The 21106-nt window shown below is 47.1% G+C and overlaps 2 protein-coding genes across 3 annotated transcripts in view; one reads left to right on the forward strand and one right to left on the reverse strand.

Moving 5' to 3' along the window:
- dcbld2 (discoidin, CUB and LCCL domain containing 2) overlaps positions 1-17378 on the forward strand; it is a 17407-nt gene extending 29 nt beyond the window's left edge. Inside the window, exons 1-15 of one of the 2 annotated variants that reach the window (XM_060039226.1) lie at positions 1-667; positions 1618-1842; positions 2322-2459; positions 5511-5562; positions 5660-5732; positions 10163-10296; positions 11077-11117; positions 11242-11439; positions 12264-12388; positions 12897-13065; positions 13318-13458; positions 14249-14342; positions 14480-14529; positions 14649-14780; positions 15171-17378. The exon at positions 1-667 is cut by the window's left edge and continues 29 nt beyond it. In XM_060039226.1, the coding sequence (XP_059895209.1) occupies positions 562-667; positions 1618-1842; positions 2322-2459; positions 5511-5562; positions 5660-5732; positions 10163-10296; positions 11077-11117; positions 11242-11439; positions 12264-12388; positions 12897-13065; positions 13318-13458; positions 14249-14342; positions 14480-14529; positions 14649-14780; positions 15171-15643 (2151 nt within the window). In that variant the 5' untranslated portion in view covers positions 1-561 and the 3' untranslated portion in view covers positions 15644-17378. The remainder of the gene's footprint in view (positions 668-1617; positions 1843-2321; positions 2460-5510; positions 5563-5659; positions 5733-10162; positions 10297-11076; positions 11118-11241; positions 11440-12263; positions 12389-12896; positions 13066-13317; positions 13459-14248; positions 14343-14479; positions 14530-14648; positions 14781-15170) is intronic. The other variant, XM_060039227.1, reaches the window with a different exon arrangement.
- A 326-nt stretch (positions 17379-17704) lies between these two features.
- On the reverse strand, positions 17705-21072 carry tmem30c (transmembrane protein 30C). Its single transcript, XM_060039235.1, has 7 exons — positions 20428-21072; positions 20011-20127; positions 19789-19896; positions 19249-19339; positions 18824-18976; positions 18472-18684; positions 17705-18119 (listed from the first exon to the last, which is right to left on the reverse strand). The coding sequence occupies exons 1-7, from the start codon at positions 20623-20625 to the stop codon at positions 17932-17934; spliced, it is 1068 nt and encodes a 355-aa protein (XP_059895218.1). The 5' UTR covers positions 20626-21072; the 3' UTR covers positions 17705-17931.
- Between the last annotated feature and the right edge of the window lie 34 nt (positions 21073-21106).

Below are 21106 nucleotides of genomic sequence, written 5' to 3' on the forward strand. Positions count from 1 at the left end.
CAAAGTGTATTCATTCATAATGCTGTGTGCCCAAAATGACTTTAGGCAATCAATCCCCACGTCAGACTGCTTGTAATAAAAAAAAAATACAGACTACGTAAAGCATATGGGAGAGTTGGCGGGTGAAATGCAGTAACACACTCTGTGCTCCACTAATTCAGTTTCTCATCCAGAAGACACATGGACGATCGGACCACTTGGGGGCCTCGGAATTCCAACTGCAGTGTGGGAGGAGGAGCGGAAGTGCAGGAAGTCGTTTCACAGCTTGGATGTGTGTGTGTGTGTATGTATGTATGTGTGTGTGAGAGAGATAGAGTGTGTGGTTGTGTGTGCGTGTAGCTACAGTTGTTCGATAGTGAGAGAAGAACACGGCGAAGCTAACCAAGTCGGGATTGTTTTTGCGAGCGGTGAAACCAGAGACGATCGCGGAAGGAAGAAGCTTATTCCACTTTTTGAGTTTCATGGACTGTTATTTCTTCTCATGTATTTCTTGATGCAACTCTAACTAAGCGGTCTAGCCGGTCCCGAAGCGAGCAGTATGCATTCAGACTGCAGACTGCTATGGACAGAGCGGTAATGGTGGGCAGGGGACCGAACATAGGGGCCCGGGTTCTCGTCCTGTCGATCCTCATCGTCCTCACCCCGAGAGGCAGTCGCACACAGAAAGGTGGGTTCGAGTCAACGGCGCGGATACTTTTAAAACCCCCCCTTGGTGGATATTATTAAAGAAGCACCCCCCACCCCCAATCCCCATAAACCACTTTTGCGTGTGAATTGCATTGCATGTGTTTGTAATGTCAATCACAGTTATTGAGATGTTGCGTGCCAGTTTTTGAGCGATTTTCTTGCCCCACATGTTGCTTATTCACGTAAAATTTTTAGCCAAAATGGGATAATGGTTTTAACGTTATTTAAATGGTTTCGTGCAGCTCCCAAATCTATGCAAATAACTGGAAGTAGGCAATGTTTTAATATTTATGTTTTTTTGATGGGAGGTGTTTGTTAGGGGACACACACACACACACACACACACACACACACACACACACACACACACACACACACACACACACACACACACACACACACACACACACACACACACACACTCTCTTACTTACACTTACACTTGCATAACATCGGGGACCAGGGATCCACTTAGCAGCATGAAGCATGACTGCTGAATGTCATCTCTGAGGCCTGCTGGCCCAGAGCAGCCCAGACAATAATTGATCGGCCTTTTTTTGTACTGTTGACCACGGATCAATTTCATTGAAAGCTAGTTCATGAATTGCAATAAGAGGCTCATGCATATGTCATACACACTGTGCACGGTTTCTTAGAGAATTGTGCTTCATAAACTGGATCCTTTGAGTCAAAACAGCATTTTTGGCTTCCCAATAATCACATCCTTAGACACAATTAGTCTTTCAGGATTTATTCAACGACATGGGGTTATGCTTTTACTTTTAAAGATGCATTTTTAGCTTAGCTTACTAGTGAGCCTACAGATCTACATATGTTTTACCTCCAAGGTCATCCTTCTGTATGGTGGGTGCCCCTTCATCCACTGCTATCTGCATAAAACAAAAAGGGTGCTTTTGTCCCGTCCTCCAGGAGATGGCTGTGGCCCTAGTGTCCTGGGCCCCAGCAGCGGGACCCTGTCGTCTCTGGGCTACCCCTTGACCTACCCCAACAACACGGTGTGCGAGTGGGAGATCAGCGTACCCCGGGGCCACAGGGTCCACTTCCGCGTCGCCGAGCTGGACATAGGGGAGACCAACTGCCAAGTGAACTACCTCCGCCTGTATAACGGCGTCGGACCCGGGCGCAGCGAGATAGGTGAGAGGGAGAGGGGCTGGGGCTGGGGCTGGGGCACAGAGTCTGACGGCGACTGGGTGTTTGAGACTAGTATTCATAAGGATAGTCAGTGCAATATCTAGATTTACAAATAAATTTTGCATTCGTTTAACTACTATAGCGTTATGTTCATGAATAGTCGTCCAGAGTAATAACGATGATAATACACTTTTCAATAGCACATTTTAACATGTATTATTTAGTTATTTATCAGACACTTTAAGTCATAGGAATTGACAGGGAAATCAGGTTAATGCATTTTCCAGGTGTCCTGCTATTGGACGCGTGCAGGAAGTCATTAGAGGTTGAAGCCCCTAACCCCTGGAGTATCCTGAAAGAGATTCATTCTAAAAAGCATGAGTGTGTCTAGGTGACCCATCTCAACATGTCTCCCCCATGTCCCACTCTGTCGTCCCTTCTCTTTCTGATGTTGCCGTGGTTCCTGTTGCCGGGGCCAACAGTGAAGTACTGCGGCCTGGGCCTGGGGTTGAAACGGCAGAACGTCTCCACGGGGAACAAGGTCACGGTCCAGTTCATGAGTGGGAACCACCTGGCCAGGAGGGGGTTCTACCTGTCCTACTCCACCACAGAACACACAGGTAGGGGTTCTACCTGTCCTACTGCACCACAGAACACACAGGTAGAGGTTCTACCTGTCCTACTGCACCACAGAACACACAGGTAGGGGTTCTACCTGTCCTACTGCACCACAGAACACACAGGTAGGGGTTCTACCTGTCCTACTGCACCACAGAACACACAGGTAGGGGTTCTACCTGTCCTACTGCACCACAGAACACACATGTAGGGGTTCTACCTGTCCTACTGCACCACAGAACACACAGGTAGGGGTTCTACCTGTGTGGCTTATGGGTCATTTTCTACGTCACTGATGCTATCGAAGAGGCAGGTGGTCTGTGGACTGGAGGAAGTGGTGTTTTTTTGAGGGGTCACACTTGTCCGATGACGTGTGTGTGTGTGGGTGAGAGGGCGGTTGAGCCAGCATCTCATGAGAGTCTTCTTAAAGTCCCCGATTCACACACATCGCTTGATTGGGCCTCTGTACTAAGAGAAGACAGTTGAGCGGACTACTGTTAGCCCACGCACCACAAGGTGTATATGGTTTGTGCCTGAAACTCTTAAAGCTTCACGCTATTGTAACTTCTTTCTGGTGTATTCACTCACCTGTTGGTGTCTGGAGGAGAAGGGGGGGGGGGTTATACATTATCAACTAGCAAATCGTCAAGAGGCTCAATATGGACCGAATTTATGGAGCACTTTTCTAGCCGCCAGGCCCACTTCAGGCTGCACTTTATGCATTAACTTATTTACACACACATTTACAACCATGCTTGACCAGCTTGACCGGAGCCAGAAGAAGCCAGAACTCGGCACTTTAGAGAGTAGGTGCTGGGGATCAAACCAGCAACACTAATGGAGTACTTTAGAACTACAATATGGCCGACAGGGTGTCTACATTTATCTTTATAATAAAATATATATTTATATTCATTTATTTTTATACCCTACCAATGTATACATTTTTTTTCTTTCTGGATTATTTTGGTAGCTGAAAAAATCACATTGTCCAGACTCGTGGGAAAAGATTTGTCACCTTGACCGTGGTTTTGTGTGTGGTTCTGTTATGAGGAACAGGGCCGGAAACAGAACATGTTTTCCGCCAGCTCCCAGCATCTGTGGTCCCTGTAAATTCTGAAAGAATTTCAGATTAGAGGGTTCGGCGGGGGGGGGGGGGGGGGCAGCAGCAGCCATGGAACCATGATCCAAGTGGAAAAGGCAGAGTGGGAGTGTTTATGATGTAGGGTTTGCTCACCTCAGAGTGTTTACAAAGTGAACGCCAACAGAATAAGACGATTCTCTACTCGGATTGGTTAAAAGAAAGCTGTGAAGTTCTCGAAGCAATGGTGTTCTGGGGGTCGTCATACTAGTGTATGGTTGTCAGTATCCTAGTTTTGTATTGATAGACTGTTTGTGTGTTTGTAGGTGTAGGTGGTGGTAGTGGGACTGAGTGTATCTATTTCTGTTAATGTGTCCATTAATGGTGGCAGACTTGTGCGTGTGTGTTCGATGCACAATGAAGGTAGCTAGATAGCTACTGCTTTAAGTGCTCACAGAAGAGGCTGCAATAAGAACGAGGGGAGAGAAGCACTTGTTATTTTCTGTCTCTGTGTCTGTTTCTTGTCAGGTTGCACTCTCCACGTGTGTTTGTGTGTGCGTGCGTGTGCTCGCTCCTGTTGTTGCTTAGGCATCACGCTCACTCTTTGTGTGTAGTGTGGTTATTTTCTGCAGTGAGTGCATACGAGGGAACAAATGGCAGATGAAGGGAAGAAAAAAAAGACAAATGCTTCTAGATACAGGATCTCAAAATGGTTTTGTAAAAAAATGAAGAGCTAAGGGCTACTGTCCGAATTAAGTTAGCAGTGGCAGAACAGAGGGATATACCGGAATACATCCCTTCCCCCATGAAACCAGGGAGTCAGCAAGTCAATTTCTCACTGATAAGCTATCACATAAGCCAGTCAGTTGGCCCGCGTGATATTGGATCCTTTTTTTCCAGCCTCAATTTTCTGAAAGGGCAATGTATATCAATATAGCATATTGATACTGTAACAAGAGACTGAGAAAGGTCTAGGATCTTCGGCATTCTTTGATACTGCCTCATAACCGTAAAGTGGTCTGGGTTTTCTGAAACCATTTGATTTGTTTTAGCTTTAGTGGCGTGATCTACCAGCCGAGGTTATCCTGTATTAAATTATGGCCGGGTCTTCCTACATTGAAAAACGTTGAGTAAAATATATGCTTTTATCTGAAACCATCCAGGAGTTTTAATGATGTACAAGTGCTTTGCTGGTGGTAAGCATCAGTTGACAATGTACACCATGGTATACTCATGAAGTATGAGTGTGTGTGTATATATATATATATATATACAGTATGTGCTTAATTGTTGCACAGTTGTGTCATGATACAAGGATTATATTGTTTACACCGCCACAATTGTGGCCTTCAGTTTGTATTGAGGTCTTATCTGTAAACGGGAGGGAAACCATTTGGTTTTGATTCCTGGACCCCACAACGATGTACAAACATGCCTGTCAACAGGAGATGATCCATTGTTTGCGTACGGATGCGTTACCATGACACACAAGGCTGCACAAAGGGATGCGCGTGGGTGGACACAAGTTTGCCCGGTTAAGTAAATCATTGGCATCACTCACCGCCATGAATGATGGTCATCGTGGGGGGCTGGGGGGTCTAGACTATGACTCACCGGTTGGCTAGCTGGGATGATTTGGTTGTCATGAATTGTGTGGTGACCTCCCCCACCGCCAGTGATATTTTTTCAAGCAACTCACCTCATCCTGTCAACCCTCACCCTGCCCATATATGGTGTGTTTCATCACCCTTGTGGTTACATTTTTTTTTAGGTTACAGTGATAACAGGGATTACTTTCCTCTGCTCATATGACTGTGGAAAATGTACGTGATCATGATGCCACCTTGCTTCACACATGGAATGCATGGAGGGAGGTTGGGTTTGTCAATGTCTTCGATATCAATCCATAGTGATAATGATCTGGTCGGGGAGGGCAATGCTGACTATACATTTTCTTTGTTTGCTTTTGCAGATCTGATCACCTGCCTGGACAAAGGAACAGATTTCACTGAGGCAGAGTACAGGTAAACTCTTCAGACCTGCAAGTGTCTAATGTATTCAGCGTCGCCTCTTGACAGCAGCAAGAGACTAAAACTTGAATTTCTTCTTTTCCCTGTTTAGCAAATACTGTCCAGCTGGCTGTTTGAACTCTTTCGAGGAGGTTTCTGGGACTATACCAAATGGCTACAGAGAAGTGAGCATGAGTCCTTTTCTTCTGTCTGTGTATGTGTGTGTGTGTTGTATATATGGATATTGGTGGATACGTTGTACTTGAGCCACCTTTGCAGTATAAATAAAATTTATTATTATTATTATTATCATTGCTTTAAGAATGAAGCGCTCAGGGGACACATAGTTGAACACAGTGTCGCTCCCCTCCGCCCTGCAGTTCCAGGTTGTCCCTGCGTTTTGGATTAGGGTTTGTGTTGCTGTGGCATGCTTGTCGGCCTACCTCTTTTTATTTATTCATTTTATTTGTAACAATTTATTAGTTTATAACATACAAACAACAACAACGAAGACATGAGACAGACCTACACCCCCACCCCCCACCCCTCCCACCCCCCACCCCTCCCACCCCCCACCCCTCCCACCCCCCACCCCTCCCACCCCTCCCACCCCCCACCCCTCCCACCAACAGGACTTGCAGACAAATAATATGTTAAAGTAATAATTTAACACTTTCTGCGGAATCAGCTTAAATATCCAATTTCTTTGGTTTTGCACCATGTGTTCTTCCAACTGATTGATCCATATTGAGAATGTCCATATAAGCAAGCAGCCATTGATGCCTCTGAAGAGACTGCAGGGCCTTCCAACGTAGTGCAAAAAATAGTTTTTCTGCTGTTAGACCGGCCTGCCACACCCGCCTTTGTTGAAAAGAAAACCTTAGAAGAGAATCATCGTTCAGAAGGAGAACCAATGGAGAGAAAGGTACAATACATTCCATGATTACTGAAAGACAAGCAGATATCCAAAATTTGAAGACCTCTGGACATCATATGAATAAAAGGCTCCCGGAATACCCCGGGTGCAAAGTGCAATTTAATTCAAATATGATCTCCAGACAAAATTATAATGTGTCATCTGATGATTAGGGTTTCTTGAAGAGATTAAAATATTGGACCAGACTCTAGGCCAATTTATAACAGAAGGAATTAATGATGTCTTTTCTCCATATATTATCAATTGGCATAGGTTTGAATGTTGCCTTTATCAACAAGAAATATAATTTTGAGACCAGACCTCGCGTACCAATGCAAGAATATATACATTGTATTGAATGCAGTGGTAGTTCTTGCCCCCAGGGGATTCTTAAGGCATTTAAAGCAAGTGCAAATAGAAGAAGGACGACGTTGGTAAATTGAACTGCTGCTGAAAATCCTGAAATGAGCGAAGAGTGAAATCTTTTGTAATATCAGAAATTATATGGATCCCTCTATCAGACCAGTAAGGAAATGAGACAGGCCAACCTCCCAGTAGTAAATCATAGTTATGAAATAAAGGAAAATGCTGATGAATTTTTATGTTGTTCTTGGTGTGCTTGCTCAACCGGCGCCAGACTGAAATGAAATGTGATATTATTGGCCCAAATTTAAGGTTACAGAGTTTGAGAGGAATATTACAATGTACTACATCTTGCAGTCTATGTGGGAACACATAGACTTTCTCCTCTGTCGGGCGCCAGGAGAAAGAAATATCACTATTCAACCAAGAGTGAAGGGGGCGAAGGGTAAAGGCCCAAAAATAAAGTTTGAAATTAGGGCGATTTGGCCACCTGCGCATTTTCCCCTTTGTAAAGTGGAAAATTTAATTCGAGAGCGTTTGCCTTTCCAAATGAATTTAATGAACAGTGAATTCAGCCTATCCCAATATCCCACTGGAGGTGGCAGAGGAATCATAGAACTGAAGAAGTTTATCCGAGGGAGAACGATCATTTTCATTAAAGAAAATCGTGACTGAATAGAGGTTGGTATTTGAATCCATCTCTCCAAATCTGATCTGATTCCACTGCTCTAAAAATAGAATTAAAATTGTTTAGAGTTATATTAACTGAAGAATGTATTTTGAATACCTAAATAACGGAACTGTTTCACAAAGGGGATCCGAGAAATCGCTTTGCAATTGCACATAGCTTCATTCAATGGAAGCAGGGCTAATTTGGACCGATTCATTTTATATCCAGGGAGACTGCCAAAGTCTTTAATAATCGGAGGAAGATACGGTACAGATTGACAGGGCATTACCAAGGCCTACCTCTTTTGAAACTGTGCCGCATGGTTCTTTCTCCCTCTCTCTCTTGATCTCAGAAAGTTCTCTGCAAACGGGGCCCCTCTTCCTGGTGTGCGTGTGTGTCCCCAACTGATGATCATCACACATCCCCCTCCCCCACCCCCCTCTGCGGTGTGTGAGGTCATGGGCGCATAGTCTCTCGCTGATGACCTCATGTTCAGATCTTTTAGTGCCGATAGGAGGGAGGGAGGGAGGGAGAGAGAGAGAGCGGTTGGAATGGGGACGGGGGGGAGGGGGTATTATTGACGGGAGGGTTGTGAGAGGAGTGGGGTGTGTTCAATAGGGGGGGGGGGGGGGGGGGGGGAGGAGCCCCTGGGGCACAGGGGCGGGGCAGGTTCACAAGGTGTGGGGGAGGTGAGCTAATTGTTTGGCCAAAGACACAGCGCCTCTAATCAAGTCCAGCTGTAAGAGGGTGCTGACCGGACCGCTGTGTGTGTGTGTGTGTGTGTGTGTGTGTGTGTGTGTGTGTGTGTGTGTGTGTGTGTGTGTGTATGTGCGCGTGGGAGATAGAGTATCCTAGAATGTGTTTTTGTGCAACCACCATGTATATGCATGTACACATATTTGGACAGGCCCAGAGAAACTGTAGCGTGTGCATGTGAGAGGAAAGCGTTCTTGTTGTAATACTGTAGGCAAACACTTTCATTGACGGTGTCGGTCTGCATGTCGAGCACACGTTTATCCATAATAGCCACCGCCCTGATCCACGTAGACATCGGAAACGCACCGTGCCACACTCACAGAGGCATTCACAGAGGCATGTTTGCTCTGTAATAGCGTCGGTGTTAAGAGGAGCAAGAGCTCTCTCTCTCTCTCTCTCTCTCTCTCTCTCTCTCTGTTTTCCCCTGCTACGTTGTCCTAAGTGTATCGCTGTCTGCGAGGGAGGCTGGCGATTGGGCCAGCATCTATCACACAGATACAGACTGACACCGCCTCACCCAGACCCCGCTGTGCACTTCGTCTGCCTTCTGTCTCAAGGCTTTCTCGACTCCGATCCCTTTTCAACCGTGGTTCTTGCATTCCACTTGTCCTTTTTGTGTGTTTGTGTATGTGTGGGGAGAGAGAGAGAGAGTGCAGACAAACGCACACAAACATAGACAAGAGAGTGTGCCGATTTTCCTGTGTTCTCTGACTGGGTGCGGCGGTTTTGGAGCAGGACTGGGTGTTTGTGTTTTAGTGGTTTGCTGTGGTGTGCCTTTGGATGTGGTGTGTGCGTGTGTGCTTCGGGATGCTTAAGAGTCAAAAGCCTGAACGCTCGTCATTCGTCGCTGTACACGCGTGTCAGAAGACGCGCACACACACACACACACACACACACACTGTGCTTGTCTCACGGCATGGGCCGCTAAATGTTTTCCCCCAAAGTATGTGTCAGCTGTTAATCCCAGTGTGGGTCCTTTCCAGTAAAAGGAGAAAAAAAGGAAAGGCAACCACATTTCCCACTAGCAGCTGTTCCTGGGAAGTAGCTAGCGGTCGAAAGGGGAGAACCGGGCATTGTCCATTCCTCCGCCGCCATCAGAGCAGCGGGTTTGGTTTGGAATGCGGCCCGCGGTGAATCATTCCCAGCGCCTTTCGGCGCGGTTTCCCCCTGCAGGGGAGGTGACCTCACACTGACTCATCTGCCTTTATCGGCCTCGGTCTGGAGGCTGGGGAGAGCTCTGCTCTCTGGGGGGGGATGAGGAGGAGGAAGACCATCGTGTTGTGAAACCCTGGAAAAGTTTTCGCTTTTCTGCAGGATACTGCAGCCAGTATGCGGCTTGTTGAAGTATTCTTACCGCTATCGCAGTGGTTCGTCATACAATGGCCTCATGGCGGGGGCCGATGAACAAGGTCAGGGTCAACCAAAGATTGGTGCAGTATGACACATGGTGTCCTATCTGTTTGGTCGCGGTGCTCACTCTCTTAACAAGCTTCACCAAGATTCAGAAAGCAGAGCATAAATATATGTTGTTGGATAATCACGGGTGCATTTGCTTTGTCGAACAACCGTGTTGGAACAAGTACTTTAGTACACCTCCACACGATGGGAGACGTTTTCCTGGCTTTGCACAATGCAATCAAAATTTAGAAACCGTAATCTCTTTGAGAGAGGGCGTTTAAAAGATCTGACTTGGAAATGCAATATCTATTTACAGACCCAACATTATTCGTATGGTTGAGATACCTCCATTTTAGTTTTCTTTCGTCTTACCTGTGTGTTTGTACTCAAGCCAAGTCTCCTTATATGCAACCATTTTGTGTTGCAACCAACAAACCCAACTCTGACCCATCACCTGTTTAAAGAGGGGAGGTCAGCAGAGGTAACCCAGTGTGTGTCTCCCTCTCCTGCAGTCGTCCCCGTTGTGCGCGGCGGCCGTGCACGCCGGCGTGGTGTCCAATGTGGCGGGCGGCAGGATCAGCGTGGTCAGCAGCAAGGGCATCCCCCACTACGAGGGCACGCTGGCCAACAATGTCACCTCCACCGGGTGAGCGCAGCGCCGGCCATGCAAACTATATAACCGTTATATTGTCTGGCTGTCTGTCCGTCTGTCTCTGTCTGCAATTCTCTGTCTGGCCGTCTGTCTCTCTCTCTTTTTCTGTCCGTCTGTCTGTCTGTCCGTTTTTCTCTCGTGTCTGTTTCTCTCTCTCTCTGTGCCTCTCTTTCTGCGTCTGTTTGCCTGTCCGTCTCTCTGTCTTTCTTCTATTTCTCTCTCTTTGTGTCTGTTTCTCTCTCAGTCCGAGTATTTCTCTGTGTCTCTCTCTGACGCTCTCTGTCTGTCTCTCTTTTTCTCTGGGCATTTCTAGTTCCCTTTGTCTCTGATTCCCCTCATCCCCTTCTCTTAGAGCGAAAGACAATCTTCTTTTGTATTGGTATTATGTTCGCACACATTGAAATACAGATGAGCCCAGACTTGTCTCTCCCGCAAATCACCAGTTCCATTACGTAAACCCTTTGTTACTCGAGCAATCAGTTGTTGTGGGATCAGATACGAGTGACTGCATGATAGACGAAAAAAGAAATAAAGCTATCGCTGCAACTTGCTCTGACTGAGTGACGTGATTATTCGAGGTGAGCAGAGCTACACGCGTTAAGTGTTTTTCTAAAGATCTCTGCAGAAGCATGTTTCAGCCTCCACTCTGTTTGCCCAACCCTTTCTTTTAAGACCCTATTGATTGCCAAACCAGTTTTTCCTGCGTTCCTTAATCTCAAGCCATCTCGCCTTGATGACTGGAGCCGTCTAAACAATATCCACGTCTCTCCACAGGGGGTACTTGTCCAACAGCCTGTTCACCTTCAAAACCAGCGGTGAGCCTGTGTGTGTATGCGTGTGTGTGTGTATGTGTGTGCGCATTGTTAAACGCACGTCATTGTGTCTCTTGACGCACCGCTCGAGCACTGACGCTTCCCCCCCCCCTATATGTGCCGCTAGGTTGCTACGGCACTCTGGGGCTGGAGTCTGGGGGCGTGAACGACCTCCAGCTGTCGGCCTCCTCCTCGTGGAATTGGCAGGGCGCGTGGAACGCGTCCGGCGCCCGCCTCAAGACCTCGGGACTCCCCTGGGCCCCGGCCGAGCTCGACCAGGCGCAGTGGCTGCAGGTGGACCTGAAGAGGCCCACGAGGATCACAGGTGACCCACTCACACAAACACGCAAACGCGTGCGCCCCACACGCACACAAACGCACACACCCCACGTGCACGAGTTGATGCGGACTGACTGTTTTATTTGATCACCTTGAAGTAGCCAGGAGTTGAGGTCAACTGGTCATTTTTGAGTCATATTTGAGTTCCTCCGGGGCTTCTGAAGAAACATAGCACTTTGGGATTGCCTGTCGTGCGTTTCATAGTGGGATGATTAATGAAGGCCTATAGTTCCGGCTCCTCTGTGACAAAAGAATAGTCCGGCCTATTGTGAGTTCTAGTGAGCGGTGTTGAATATCTTGCTAGAGGACACCAAGCCTCTTTTTCTTTGCCAAAACCAGTAATTCTGTGTTGCCAAGCACCCTCCCTGCACGTCTTAGCCCTTAGCAGCTAGCCTCCACTAACATGGACGCTACTGTGTTTCTAGTCCTGTGAGGCCATCCTGATGTTCACCCTAGGTTTTCAGCTTTATTTGTCACAAATATGTACTCGGCCTGTCTTTGCTCTTGCTGAATAAAAGCAAAATCCGATTTAGTCTATTTTGGCCGTTACTGTTTTCACGCTCCACAGATTGCTGCACTTTCCTCGGGCGCTGCCATTTTGTTTTTAATTCAGCAGACCGTGCTTTTGATTCGCCAAGAACTTAAACTCCCTCCCACTGATTGGTCTGGACATTTAGGATTTTTTGGAAAGGGCTTTCAACGGGATCGAGGCCAGACTGACCTGCAGAGATGAACATCACGTCAACTCAGAGATCAGGACGGTCTCACACACCTGCTATGTCTCACCCCCCCCCCCCCATGACGTTGCAGGGATCACCACCACGGGGTCCACGCTGAGGGGGCACATCTGGTACGTGTCGGCGTACCGTGTGCTCTACAGCCTCGACGGGCAGAAGTGGCTCGCCCACCGGGAAGGCGACTCCACCCAAGACAAGGTGCTCCACGAGGCGAAAATCCATATCTTAGTGTGTGTGTCTGTGTGCACAATGTGCTGTTTTTTCTTCCTTTCAAATTAGTGTAAATGGACAAAAATGTCACTTAAGGGGGGACTGGCGGGGCGGGGCAGAGCACTCAGATTGTTTCCATGGTAACAGGCTATTGACTGAGGCATGTTTATGGCAGGAAATGGGAGCTGTCTTGATGCTGGCGGTTGGACCTAAGTGCTATGATAGACAACTCAGGACACCAGGGCATCCATAATGAATGCGTATCGATTCTGCGGCTGGAAGTTATGGGCATGAAGCTACCACGCCACAGTTTGCTAGCTACGGCCCGCTTATTTCAAAATCTGTATCATTATTAATAGTCCTTCTTGATAAGACATTCTGAATCTTTCCGATATAATGTGTTTTCAGTTGGAAAATACGAAAGCCTCCGAGTGTGTTTTTATTGATGTCTTGCTATGACTATTAATATATCACTGTTAACTTTGTTACCTTGCAGATTTTCCAAGGCAACACCAACAACATGCACGAAGTGAGGAATAATTTCATCCCCCCGATCGAGGCGCGGTACGTGAGGATAAACCCCACCCAGTGGTACCACAGGATCAACCTCAAGCTGGAGCTGCTGGGCTGCTTGCTTCCCATGGGTGAGGGATGGACGCTCAGCGGTGAACCTTTTGGGATCACTTTGAGCCCAACGGCGTGTGTGCGTGCGTGCCTGTGTGCGTGCGCAGCTCAACATGAGTCAGGCTGTGGTTCATCAGACAAGAGACGCCCCGGTCTGCGTTCTGTTTGGCTCCGTGACATACAATCTAGATCCCTGGTGTCCTGGAGCGGGGGGGGGGACGGACGTTGTACATTACATTCTGGAGTATATCCCAAAATGAATGCGCTAACCTTGGTCGTCCTCTCCTGTACAGTGAGCCCGAGGAGTCGTGATACCCGTCCTGTTAAACCTTCTCATCGCCCCCCCGTGGTCACCAACACACCGCCGCAGTACAGTCACATCACCCACACCCCCGACATCCGGAACACCACCATGCCGCCGCACACCAGCAAAGGTGAGCGAGCGACCGCCCGCCAGCGCTGAAGGGTCTCGGGCGATGAGCCCACAGCCGTGTCGGGGCAGATGCTAAATATTTTTTTGAATTGTCGGGTCAGTAGGAAGAAAGCCAAGAAAAACACCTTTTGTGCTTTGTTTAAAACGGGACCTTTTTGGTTTGGCTTGATGCTGCGTTCACATGGATTCAGGCAGACAACGGACTGCAAATTGGATATCATTTCAATGGATGAGAGCAGGACGGTAAACTAGGCGAGGCGGGCAGAAGATATGGGCCACAGTAAGGGCAGATGGCATTGCCGTCCAAAGTTAAAATTTGAACTTTGAACTTTTTGCTGTCCTTTTTGCTGTCTCTCACACGAGGAAAAAAAATATCTGGCCAACAGAAAGCCTATCTTTTTGCTGTCACACATCAAGCTGCAACATATAATAATAATACATTTAATTTAGAGGCGTCTTTCAAGACACCCAAGGAAGTAATGTATTTAATCATACCTTCATATGTTAGTTTTGCCATGCTGCCATTCCGTCAGACTGTTTGTTGTTCCTGTTCCGTTCAGAAGGTGACCTCCACCTGCCTGAATCCATGTGATCTCAATTAGGCTCAACATTTGGCAAAAAGACAATTGACATCAGTCAATACAAACATAGTTTTTGTTTTTCTCAAACATAGTGAATTGCAGCAATAAGAGAGCCATAGAATTACCCTGCCCATATCCCTTTAAGCATGTTATGTTTTCTTTACGGCTGTTCCTTCTCCCGTCATTGAGTGTGTTTCTCAATGTTCCCAGACGTGGCGCTGATTGCTGTGCTGGTGCCAGTGTTGGTCATGGCCTTGACGGCACTGATCCTGACCGTGGTTTGTGCGTGGCACTGGAAAAACAGGTTACTTTCACCTTTACTTTCCTTTTCATTATAGTGCAATTATAACACAATGAGTGCCTCAAGTAGCGGTGCTCACTGGACACAAGTCAAACAAAACCTAACGTGACCTCTTTGCATCGTTTGTCCTTCTTTTGTAGGAAGGGGAGCACGGAGGAAACATATGACCTTCCTCATTGGGATCGCACAGGTATGACAAAAACAAAGATGTTTCCTGTATTTTATTCAGGAAGAAGTTTGCCCAGGTTGTGAGCCTGATGTGGCAAATCAATCTCTGTCTTCCCCCCCCCCCCTCCTCTTCCCCATTAGACTGGTGGAAGAGCATGAAACAGCTGCTGCCATCCAAGATGGCGGAGAGGGATGACTCGGTGCGCTACAGCAGCGACCTGAGCCGGCTGCGAGGGAGGGTCATCGCCCCGAGGCTCCACGCCGAACCTGCAGGTTAAACTCCGGTTGACCCCCCCCCAACCCCTCTACCCCCAGCAGACGACACAGAACAGTGGAGCAACAGATGCAGGCGCTTTAAAGACGCCTTGGCAGATTGCTTTGTCAATCCATCTCCACTGTTTTAACAGGAGGATCGGCCGAGCTCTTACAAGGGCTTTCATTTTTTATCAAATATTATCTCTTCACTTCCGAAATCAGCTCCTCGTCGTCGCTGGATATTCTGGCACCCAAAGTTGGACGCATTAAAACTGGGGGAGAAAAATATGTCAGAGAAAGGCGCTTGGCACAGGCGTAATTGATAGGCCAAACAATGGGGCGGAGGGCGTGCGGTCCGCGTGCCAGAGTGGGTGATCGAACCTCTTTGTGTTTCTATATCCACCTCAGAGTACGCCCAGCCGCTGGTGACGGGCGCGGTGACCTCGCTGGGCGCCCGCTCCACCTTCAAGCCCGAGGAGTCGCCCACCAGCCCGGGCTACGGCGGCCCCGAGCTGTACGACGCGCCCATCCCGCCGGACGTGTACCACGCCTACGCCGAGCCCCTCCCGGCCTCGGGCTCGGAGTACGCCACGCCCATCGTGATCGACAAGGCCTGCCACATCGCCGCCAGCGCCGCCGCCGCTAACCACCAGGCGGCGGCGGCCGCCGTGTCCAGCTTCATGGGCGGGGGCGGGGGCGGCCCCCACCTGATGCTCACCAAGATGGACAGCGGCAAGCACGGCGGCAAGCACGGCGGCAAGCACGGTGGCCGCTCGGCGTATGACACGCCCAAGAGCGCCAACGGACAGGCCACGCCCGCCGAGGAGCTGACCTATCAGGTGCCGCAGAACGGCAGCCACAAAACCATGGGGAAGTGCTGAGGTGGCGCTCTCGGCGTTTGAGATAGCGCTTCAAATAGGCCCCGCCCCCCAGAGCCCTCGCTGTTGGACGAGGTGGCGGGGGGGGGCTGGTTGAACTGTAAAAGTGACGTGCACATTTGATGAGCCCTTGACCAAAAAGATTCTTGTTTGGGGATTGTGTGTGTGTGTGTGTGTGTGTGTGTGTGTGTGTGTGTGTGTGTGTGTGTGTGTGTGTGTGTGTGTGTGTGTGTGTGTGTGTGTGTGTGTGTGTGTGTGTGTGTGTGTGTGTGTGTGTTTCTACCTGTCTTTACATGGCCGCAGTGTGCTCGCCTTGTGCCATAACAGTCCGATCACTGAAACCTCAAAGATGAATGTGTTTGTCTCAGACGTGAGAGGGGCGTACACAGGGGTGCCGGGACGAGCTGACTACTAATGAACGAGCGAGACTTGGTCCCCCTTTCTGTGATTTAGTACACGTTTTCTTTCTCGTGTTTTGTTAAACTGTGATATCTGCAATCGTTTTTTTTTTCTTTTTATCAGGTACTGAGCTTGGTCTTTCTGACAGTCATTATGAATTACATATTCATTACATCAATTCAAGGGATTTCTTAACTCTCCTAACAGAACCTTTGTATCAAAGGGGGGATCCCTCTGTGTAGGTTATCTCAGACCTACGAACATCTGAAAAAAGAAATATGAACGGTACTTTATTTTTCGAGGCGTCGTCTCTCTTTCAGAACACCCTAACCTTGCATCAGTTTGTGAAATTCACATTTTCTGCAAATCTCAAATTTTTGAATGATTATTTATTATTCTTTCATCATCCTGCTGATGGGAAACTCATTTTATCTTTTCTTTTTTCCTAAAAACAAATCGACCCAACCACTATGACCCAACCGCTGACTCCAAAACAGACCTATTTTTTTGTTTGCACTGTTGCTGAAGCTTCAATGTTCATTGATATGTACTGCCAGAACCTCAGATGTAGGCTCTGTGTGGACTTGGAGAAGAGGGAACCAAAGGGTCAATCTTGAGGAGCTGCCCCAGAAGAGGAAATGCTTCTTCTGTTTAAGACCAAATGTTGACTTTGTTTTATAATAGTTTATTTCCCCCCCCCCCCCCCCCCCAAGCATAAAAAGTCTTATTAGTGCGGTTTAGAACAGTTTATATAGATGAAAAATAAATAAATGAACACTATTGTGTGATCAGCTAGCTGGTCGGGTACCAAAACCAAGGCAAAGGGGAGAGACCAAAAGATGCATTGGCTGATACTTTTCGTTTAGATGATTATATTGTTCCTAGTGATCGCCTTGTGTGCGTCCGAGCATGACGTATATCTATATAATGAGATGACTGTATCCGTGTGAATCAAAATGTGTCTCTGTATCTGAATGTGGGTCCCTCGATGTTGTTTTTAGACGGAATGCGGCTTGCAGTTATAGAATAGGACTATTCATTGTCTTAACAAGGTATCCACTAGTGCCAGCAGTCCTCTTCTTCAAAGCCCCTCGTACCCGGGGATTCTGGGAGATGGAGTTTGTAAGGGCAAAGGAGGAGGCTGGTGTTCTACGTTTAGAGACAGAAATGCGCTGTCGTATAGGAGTTTTGTATTTCACGGCTAGAGCTCCCTATCCGTTTTACTTTAGTTAGTTCTAGATGCCGGGCGTTCATGCCGTATGGAGCTCACTGTAATGGGTTGGTTGTTTCTGTGATTCTCACTCATTGTACATAGAGAAATAAAGAGTTTCTAAAAGTGCGACGTCTTTCGTCTTCTCAAACTATCCAATTACAATGGGGGCGATTTGGGATCTCCACTCATGCGTTTTTTTTTATAACACGCCAGTTAAAAAACGTAAAACAAATAAAGATTTTTAGGCATCCAGCTATTCCTTTTCAATTTCATATAGTCAAGATGCAATTCTGACAAAAAAATAAATGGTGCAAATCGTAACTGAAACGTAACACTGTCACCTGCTGGTCAAATTGATATCCATTTAAATGATTGGATTTTGGTAATCCTTTGCCGTTTATTTGCTGCAAAAATACAAATGCTTATATGAATGTCACAAATGGAGGCATGGATTTAATTTATGGTGTTAGAGATATTTACCACCAATTCATTGGGTATAAAAGCTGTCTCAGGCAATAGCATACAATTGGAAAAATAGAAGGTCCTAAATCTGACAAACTTGTTGTTTGATTTCCAGTGTCACTCCACTCCCAAAATGAAACGAACAAAACAATCTCAGCGATTGACATTCAAGTGCTGAAGTGTAAACACTTTATACAAGTTTTACAGAAAAGTGCCGTCATTCGTTCATGTTCTTAGCATCCTTGCCAAACTTCCACCAGATGACGGTGAGAAAGATCGCTATGATGAACACCAGGCCGCTGGTCACCAGGTAAGCAATGGGCAGGAAACGGTTCTGGCCTCCGAACCACGTCACTGTAGACAGCACCACCTGCTTTCTGCCCTTGAAGTACTGTACGGGGAAGTCTGACACAAAGGTTAAGGAAAACCAAATAAATGTATTAACAGAAGTAACCTAAACATACCTGGCCTTAAAATTGATTATTTTTTAGTGGGAGATGTCTAAGACTCTGGGGTTATGAGCAGTGTAAGGAAAAAAAAGATTTAGTCAGTGTAGGCCAACACTGGGAAACAGAGAGTGGACTGACACTTAGCAAGGGTACCTCATTTCCTGTTGGATAGGCCTTTTTTTTTTTCTGGCCAACCTCACTACTAAATCCTTATCTACTGATAACATTTCTGCCCTCCATTTCAATTTTATTTGAATAAAACAGCCTGACAGAAGCCCCTCTCGTGAACTGAACCGCTGAATGGATACTGTAGACGATGTCGATGCTGTAGTTCCCAGCAGGCAGTCCATTGGTGAAGGGCTCCTGGGTTCGTACCAGGACCCCGTAGAGCTTCTTGAAGTTGGGGAAGGCCGCCTCCCGCATCCACACGATCAGGTCCTCGTTGATGAAGCCGTTGTTGGTGGCGTCCAGTGGATCCAGCTGGTACACAGGCTTCTGCCAGTATGGGGGACTGGTTGTGCCTGTGGGTTGGTGTGTTGGATTCAAAGTACCGCGGTGTGCAGTCAGGAACGCCGAATGGATGAGGTCAGAACATTCTGTTGAGATAGCAAACAAGACAACTTCCACCGTGGTATCCAGGAGCAAGGTGTTTTCCTTTACCTTCAAACACCTGGGCCAGGGTCTGGCTCTTGTTCCTGGGCGGGTTGCGGAACTTGACATTCTCGTCGGTGTACCAGGCGATTCCCTTCCTGTACAGAGGGACGGTATTGATGGGGTCGCCGGGTTGACCCTGGTACTGCAGAGCGAAGGAGTCTGGAATGTTACGGAAACAACAAACGCGTCAGCTCAATTCTTCTTTGTTCTTCCCCGACATAATTTCTCCCTTGATAATTATTGGGAATTTTTCCTTTAGCGCTTGAAAAAGCTTAAGGGTAGGGTGTGTCATATAACGTGGGCCTGTGAATCCATTTGAGACTATCTATGATTAAGGGCGAGCCCAGAAAGAAGGTGTGTGTGATGAGGCAGTTAAAGATTGTGTAGGGTGTCCAACATAAGTTGGGAGATAAGTTAGGACATCTGTTTACCGTTGAACATGCTGTTGGCTACAGCACCACATGGAGCAATGGGAACGTCCTTTTCATCCCTTATATATGGCTCACAGTATGAGCTCGGGTTCTAGAGGAAGGAAGAGGTTAATGGGACAACATTGCTTGGCAACTGCAAAGTTTTACAGTTCCTCCAAATTGGGTCATTGAAAAGCTGTGTCCCGCCCACAACTCTGGTTTTAGGAAGAAACCTCACAAAGGTTTGCCGAAATTTGACTTCCACATGGTCCTTTAAGAGACTGTAAATAGAAAGCTTGAGAAGATAATGCTGGATAAACATTCTATATTACCTTTATATACACCTCTACTACTAGAAAACACATACTATCTATATAGTGGACACGATATGACCCAAAGGACACGATTATCCCAAATGTATAAAGAATCAAAGAAGCTGTATGAATGGAGGATTCAAAATCCCGGCAAAGTCCACCAGGACAAACTGAAAGGTGGAATGCATAGCGGTAGTGAGAAAACTGCCAAACTAAAGTGAAGCTTTAAAACATAAATGTGCCAAACCTTGAGATTTTGCTTTCTGCCAACCATCTGTGCATCATCCCGGGAATCCATGTACTTGCGGAGGTTCTGGTGGAAGTTCTGGAGCCCATAGTAGAAGAAAACATCACCCTGGACAGAACACAGACTCGCATCAGTCAAGATCAGCATCCTTCATTTGAAATCATCAAAAAATATAGGTATAATGCATGGATATAGATCCAACATTTGGATTTGGATGTTTACCTTAAATTCGTGTTCAAGAGTAAACACCACTCGACATGAGCAGGATTTTCCCGCATTGGAGACATTTTTAAGGGATTGAAAGCAGTTGTTACATGTCCCGGCCTCTGTATAGTCCAACTAAGAAAGGGAGGGAAAATAGGTAGTGTAACTACTATACTGCTACAATATTGTTGATCTTATTGCGATCAAGACCACAATCTCCTCCAATCCCTCCTTTTTATTGCATCTATCTTATCAGAACATGACCCATACACCTTGTAGCGTCATTCAATGTTTCGTACATGTATTCATGTATATAATAATGTTCTCAAATTCAATACATATTTCCATTATGGACCCATCTCTGGGTGTCAACTCAAATATAAAATGTGTCCCGTTTCTTGCAACAGACCTCAAGAAAAAAAAAAACACACGCACCTTCATTTCCTGTGTGCCCTGTACGGTGATGAGCAAAGACACTCCCACCACCAGGCACAGCACAGCCATGCAGTACATGAAGGGCAGGACTGTGCTAGTCGTTAGCATGGGGGACCAGGCCGGGAGACGCTGCTGCATGAAGGCCGAGTTGTCTGGCCTATGAGCCAGGGGCCCGGTGTTGGCCGCCTCTTTACCCATGAGAGGGGGTCCCAGCGGTGGGCCGATGGGCGGAAGAGGAGAAGGATCGCAGAGCAAACAGGACAACCTTCTCTCTACGACTCGTTCCGGTTCTGTGTTTCAGCAGCGGTGCTTCCCCCAGTGTTTTCACTCACTGTTACTCCAGTAGACTTTCCCAGCAGGCCTTGCATTGTGGGGACAGACCTTTGAATCAGACTGTTGGCTGGCTGTTACATATTAACCAAAGCAATAATATTACTTCCTCATTCTAATCTCCAACCCGCCGCCCCGTTTGGCTTTACACTTCAGCCACAGTCACGTTTCAGCAAAACATTGTTATCTGTTGTTTAACAGGCCAAGAAAAACAAATAGCAAACAAAAAGTCATCCCTCCCCCTTGAAACGGTACAACGTAGTTTCCAGAATTCCTCCCGTTTTTCATGCGTTCGATCTGCTTTTGTTTACAGGATGTTCGGTCCAAGGGGGCTGACTAGTGGGCGTGT

Source organism: Gadus macrocephalus, chromosome 20 (genome assembly GCF_031168955.1).
Source record: "Gadus macrocephalus chromosome 20, ASM3116895v1".
Taxonomy (NCBI): Eukaryota; Metazoa; Chordata; class Actinopteri; order Gadiformes; family Gadidae; genus Gadus; species Gadus macrocephalus.